Source organism: Osmerus mordax, chromosome 7 (assembly GCF_038355195.1).
Source record: "Osmerus mordax isolate fOsmMor3 chromosome 7, fOsmMor3.pri, whole genome shotgun sequence".
NCBI classification, from domain to species: domain Eukaryota; kingdom Metazoa; phylum Chordata; class Actinopteri; order Osmeriformes; family Osmeridae; genus Osmerus; species Osmerus mordax.
The window spans coordinates 12,955,872-12,961,871 of NC_090056.1; the positions used below are offsets into that span (position 1 = coordinate 12,955,872).

Genomic DNA, 6,000 nt, shown 5'->3' on the forward strand with positions numbered 1-6,000 from the left:
AGTCATTGTTTGTCCTCACAGTCACACAATACTGGGATTAGAAAATATGGTCGCGCGCTCAGAGGTTTCGCCTGAGCTCAGCAAAGGCCCTCAGAACGGTCCTCATTCGCAGCTGACGGGGCTCTTTGCTTGTTCCGGATGGTCTTTCTGGAAGGGGCCCCGGTGACAGGAGCATTCAGCACCCAGAGCCATAAATGAGCGAGTTGAGCGCCACATAACCATTCGCCTACATTTTCTAATAGAAGCACGGACTTTGGAACGCCGCCAAGATGCCCGGAAAAGGTGAGAAGACATTTAATTAAACATAATTCATTTAATTTGCATTGCATCTGATTGCCAAACTTGTTTTTCCATCATTGATTGCATTGCATTATCAAGAAAGATAATTTTATTCTGGCCAATTTAGAAAAATAGCCTCTAGACTTTGTCACAAACCTGTATCGATTGGAACCATTGCCAACCTCAGCAGTAGGCTATTTTTCAATAATGGATAAAATATCGGAATTAAGGAAGACATTTTTGAGCTGTTTCAATTCTAGTTTCTCTCAAATTGGCATTCTTAGGTAATAAATCGGACAAGAAATCAGCTACCAAGGTAAGAAAATCTTCACAAAAGATCAGTCTTTATGTCTGTATTATTTCTGTCATCAACCTCTGTTAATTTTTTGTTGTTGAGAATGTTCCAATTTTACTCTGACTAAACAGTTTAATATTTCCTGTAAAGCAACCTCAGAGTCCTAAGGAACAGCCGAAGAAAGGTGATCAGAAAGGAGATGATAACAAACAAAAGCAAGGAGGTAAGTATTTACATGATGTATGATTCCTAAACTAGTTGAGGAATAACTGCACAACTGGTTGGGGTTCAGTTATAAGCTATATAGCCTTTAAAAATAAAATGTAGGTGACCATTATGGTTTAAGTAACTTTAACTTTTCAAGCCACTTATTCTCAGTAGCCTACCAGTCATCTGTTTGCAGAGCTTGTAGGTGTTTGCTGTGTGTTTCCAGTAAATGTATCTGTCTGTGTTTCATCCCCTTGCAGGAGAGCCGAAGGGAGAGAAGCAATAACTTCCAGGCATTCGTAAAGATGGCTTTGGAGACATTGCTGGGATCCTGCCACCGCAAGCATGGGGGTCCTCCGGGCAGGCAAGGATGAGAACAAGCTCTCCTCCCTTCCCCTTTTTTTTCCCGGACCTGCAGACAAGGCTTCTCTCTTGTCTAGTCTAACAACAGCACTCATCTGGTCTCCTCACTCTGAGGCAGAACATGAACTTGATCTCCATCCATCACTGTTGTTCACCTACCCAGTGCCAGTCCCCTCACCTTCCATCCTATCTCCTTCCCTCCAACGCTCTGCTCTGGCCAGACTGAAGCTTGGGAAAACACACAACGTCATGTCATGCTCAGGATCTGAGCTTTAAACTGAAACCTTTACCCAAACTGTCTTTCCCTATCTTAGCCCCCCTCTCCTCCAAACTCCATTATTTGTCTAATGGTCCAATCCATTTGTATAAATACATAAGATAATAAATTACTATTTCATAAAGCAGTCCAGCAGTTGCTTCATAAATATGTTATGTCATGTGGCTGTAAAAAAAACAAGGATGGCAATTTAGATTTCTTATAAAACTTTATTAAAAGCTCCTGTCAGTAACTTAATATCTAAAGTAAAAGTTCCACAACAAAGAAACTAAATTTGATCAATATTTTAGAACAGTGGAAAGAGGATGTGTGGTAAGGCTGTACACTTGTGCATTTTATCATTTGTAACATGAATAATGAAACATGCCTATAGTCCACAGCATACTGAATAGTTACTTTATAACCACGGAGATACAGGGGAGTCCTACATTTAATGTTACAACATTAAAATGGGAACATATCTTGAACATTTTCTGATGAACAATTACTGATCAGACAACCACATTGAAAGGATCAAATAACACATACTAAACGTAAAATAACATACGACAAGAAATTATTCTATAATTGAAATAATTAAATAACACCAGCCTGTCATTTGCAAAAACATTCTGGATTGTAAATTACAATGAAATTGAATTCTACTTTAAACCTCTTATCTGTTCTTTGTCTACACAATGATAAACGGTCTCTTATTTGAAACTAGGGATTGCATGCTAAAGAAATAAATGTTTAATACACATAGCAAATATTTCTTTATATACAAAAAAGGAACAACCATAGAGGAAGAGCATCCTTTACCAGTCAACTGTAAACTGGGTAGCAAGATAACAAGTACATAGGATGGCGTGGGAGGCTGATCACCTCCATACTGACAGTTACTGATTGCGAATCGCAGAGGCATATGCAACGTCTGTCACAAATCCAGTTCAGGTAGAACGATGTTCTGAGGATGGAGAAGGGCATTATTTCAAGTGTATCAAAAATAGTCACCAGCAGGATGTAGAGTAGATTGGATAGGCCATGTCCTGTGCACTTTTGGTTTTGAGGAGAAAGTTGAAAGCCATGAGCTCTACGTGTCCCGTGCACAAGGATTTCACAGTGCAGGAGGGACGCCCCTGTTCCATCAAGCCCCTCTCATTATTGCTCGCCTTCTTTCTCCCTCAGTCCACAGCTCTATTAAAGGGTGATCCGGTAGACCACCCAGCAACCAAAAGTCAGCCAGTGAGACATCCAGCTCAGGTCAGTCCACTTCTGAATCGTGTGGTTGGCCACATCGCCCTGTAGAGGGAGACGGAGGGAGGAACCTCTATGAAGGGCTGGAAGTAAAGGCTAGCAGTTCTGCGTGTGATCTGCACAGTCCCATACTGTGTAGTCTTGAAATTGTACCTACCTCATCATCATCCATATAGTCCACACTGGAGTTAAAGACAGAGCCCAGGTAGGCCAGGTGGAGCACTGCCAGGGCACTGAAGGCAATATTAATGATGTATACCCACAGGGTCTGTTCAGAGGGAGGGGGAAACGTCATGGAGAAAGACATGGACAGAGAGGCAAAGGTATTCTCGGATCGGTAAGATCCACATAGATTAAATTATTGCAATACCTTTTTGTTCTGGTGATTGCAGTTTGCCCCGCATTTCTTTGACAGAATACATGCGTTGAAAATTGTTGCTAGTCTCTTCCGCAAAACTGAAAAGACAGAAATACAATGAGACAGAGCGACGCTTGCCATAACCCACCAACACAGGTCTTTACAAAAATGTATGAGGGACCAAGTGAGGTCAATTGAATTGTCACTAGAACATCTCTCCTGTGCAAAGTGCAGAAAACCGAGGACTAGGTCACATGGCATCTTACCGTGCTCGATGTATGTGATGAACCCCAGAGACAGCAGGACTGCACCCAGATGGAAGCTCAGACCCTTCACATCAAAAGTTTCAAGAGTCAGGAACACTCAGGAGGTTAAGTCATACTTGGCTGGAATAGGGTACAACAACATACTCACATGCAACAGTGCACTGGCTGTGTATGTCACCAGGATAGCAGGAAACGTTCCAAGACTGAGAGCACTTGTGAAAACATCTGTTCAATCAGAAACAATTTTTTCAGTTCTCAAGCCAGGACATGCGGTTATTATTATGAATAAACTATACATTCAAAACCATGAAAATAAAAACATTAACTACATACATGTAGTACAGTTGCACGGTTATCAAATGAAGAAGAACATTTTTGAAACGCACAGCCCCATGTTCACATTAAAACTTACAGGTGTTTAGCCATCTGGACATGGGCAGATTCCAGGAAGTTACCACTTCCACCATAGACCTTGGGATCTCAACATTCAGGGGCTTGGCCACAGTAATATCCCTGAAGAATAAAGGGCAGTCATGTATACTGGGAAATCTGACAGCTGAATTGAATGAATGTGTACTGATTAGTCCGGTATCAAGCTGCTTTCATGGCACTGACCATTTGAGGTTGTCCTTATCCTCAGTGAAGCCTGCTCCTGCCAGAGTAGTGGTAGTTTCACTTAGGTAACTGACAAAATAGTTGCTGAAGTGAAAGGAGACTGCATTTTCGTAGGCCAGCAGCCACCTAAACAAAGTTCAGAAGAAGGCCATACCCTTCGGTTACAACGTAAACACAAAGGTTACACATCACCATGTGTAAAATAAACTTTGTCGTTAATGAGTGAGGAATGAAAAACATACCTTGCCCCAAAGCCTCTGAGAACCACATCATTAAAAGAGAATGTTGAGCGATTAATCACTTATCAACACTTATGTAACTAACACACATTTGAAAGTCTTACCATGTTTGTGTGCATCATGGTGTGTGTGGGCAAGGGAGAGACAGTAAGTAGGATGTGGAAATTCTGGGGTGGGTTTGATGGGGGTACAGACGTGCAGGTGATGGGGGAGGTGTCCCAGCTGGTAAATTGGGAATGCACATGCAGTATAGAAACAGATGAAACAGGACACATAAAACAAAAATGCAATGAGAGATATAGTATATTATTAATAAAATACATAATTACCTGATCTTCCTTTTCTTTTTGCTGGAGCCCAGAAACAGTGAGAGAATGTGGAAGCATTAAAAACGAATGCAAAACTAATGAGGCAGTAAGCAAGAACTATGGAGTTAGGAAGTCAACCAACCTGCGTAGCAGCTTATCCCCATAGATGGGGATGAAGTAAGGAAAAAGGTAGGGGGCGACACAGTTAGAGATGACCAGACAGAGCTGGCTTTTCACCCAGCTGATGCACACTTTGGCTGTCCAGGAGAAACTCTGTCAACGAGGAGAGAAACACAGACACCAGAATTTGTCCTTCTTTTTCTACTACCTCATTGATCTATCCTAACACCCCTCATTATGTTTAGGATCTTACCAGCTTGTGCCCTTCTAGGGCCTCTCTGTAGCTATTGAAGCTGATCCAGGGACCAAAGATGACAGTTCCCACAAAATAGATATAGCCCATGAACTCTATAGGTGACGGCACATTGGTCACAACGCCCCTGTCCAGGTCAAAGGCCAGAGATACGGCCTTCATCGCAACAACCATTTGGGAACCTGGACCAACAGATTACAGTTATGAAACATTCACTGAATACCAATTGTTTTGTTCACCTACCAAAAACATCAGACACAACAACATAAGACTTAAGGCATGTGACTTGCCTCTCATTTTGTGCCAGGTGGTGGTGTCCATCATATGCAACTCTCTGGAGAAAAGAAGAGAAGAGGAACACATCCTTTCAGTCCGGATTCGAATTTACAGTTAAACAAATAGGAAAACAAACACAATATCGTATATCTGCTTTCACTTCATAAGACAGGTGACTTAGTGCCAGAGAGGGCTGAGCCCAGGGCTCACTTACCCCAGCAGCAGGTATATGAGCACAGTGATTGATATGAAGGAGCCTCGACAGCTGGAGTGTCGGCACAGGAAGAGGATGAGGTAGCAGAGGAGGCTGAGCAGCACCACCCACACCATGTGGAGCTCAAAGAACAAGTAGAGGGTGTAAAAACCTCCTGCAACTGTGCTTAGGTGCTTTACATAGGATGGGAGACCTGGCCACAGGCAAAAACAAAGGAGTATACTTTCAGTCATTCTTAGGCATCTTACAAATCCTTATTTCATGAATGTCAAAAGGACCTGGTTCAAACACCAAAAACCTGCTACTTTTTAAATGAATAAAGTGGAATCTCACCCAACATCCAGAGGATTCGACAGAGCAGACAGATGACCAGAAGCTGCCACACCTGTTCCAGGCCCTGCTGAGCCGTGGGCAGCAGGCAGCCCTCTGCAAGCTCTTGGAAGAACTCCTGTCTGCTAAAGGCTGCCATCACACCATGCACTCACACACCTGACAGGAAAAACAAATCAGTGTAACTCATATGGTACCAACCCTTCAGTTGTCACTTACCCATCTCAATGTGAAATGTGCCAGCAGCCAGACGACAAACTCCATATCCCACCATGCACCGCGACTGACACCAGACATCCCCCCCACATCCGTGCTGTGCACTAACCATCCACTGCGGGGTTTAACGATGTCAACGATCTCATAT

At 42.8% G+C, this 6,000-nt stretch overlaps 1 protein-coding gene across 1 annotated transcript; it reads right to left on the bottom strand.

Annotated features, from left to right (window-relative positions):
- Window positions 1-1,653: 1,653 nt before the first annotated feature.
- Window positions 1,654-5,775, bottom strand: LOC136945803 (protein-serine O-palmitoleoyltransferase porcupine-like). Its single transcript, XM_067239865.1, has 14 exons — window positions 5,640-5,775; window positions 5,307-5,499; window positions 5,107-5,150; window positions 4,817-4,998; window positions 4,586-4,716; window positions 4,465-4,485; window positions 4,139-4,153; window positions 3,897-4,022; window positions 3,694-3,794; window positions 3,430-3,506; window positions 3,282-3,345; window positions 3,028-3,113; window positions 2,815-2,925; window positions 1,654-2,702 (listed from the first exon to the last, which is right to left on the bottom strand). Exons 1-14 carry the CDS (start codon window positions 5,773-5,775, stop codon window positions 2,601-2,603), a joined length of 1,389 nt encoding a protein of 462 aa, XP_067095966.1. The 3' UTR covers window positions 1,654-2,600.
- Window positions 5,776-6,000: the final 225 nt, after the last annotated feature.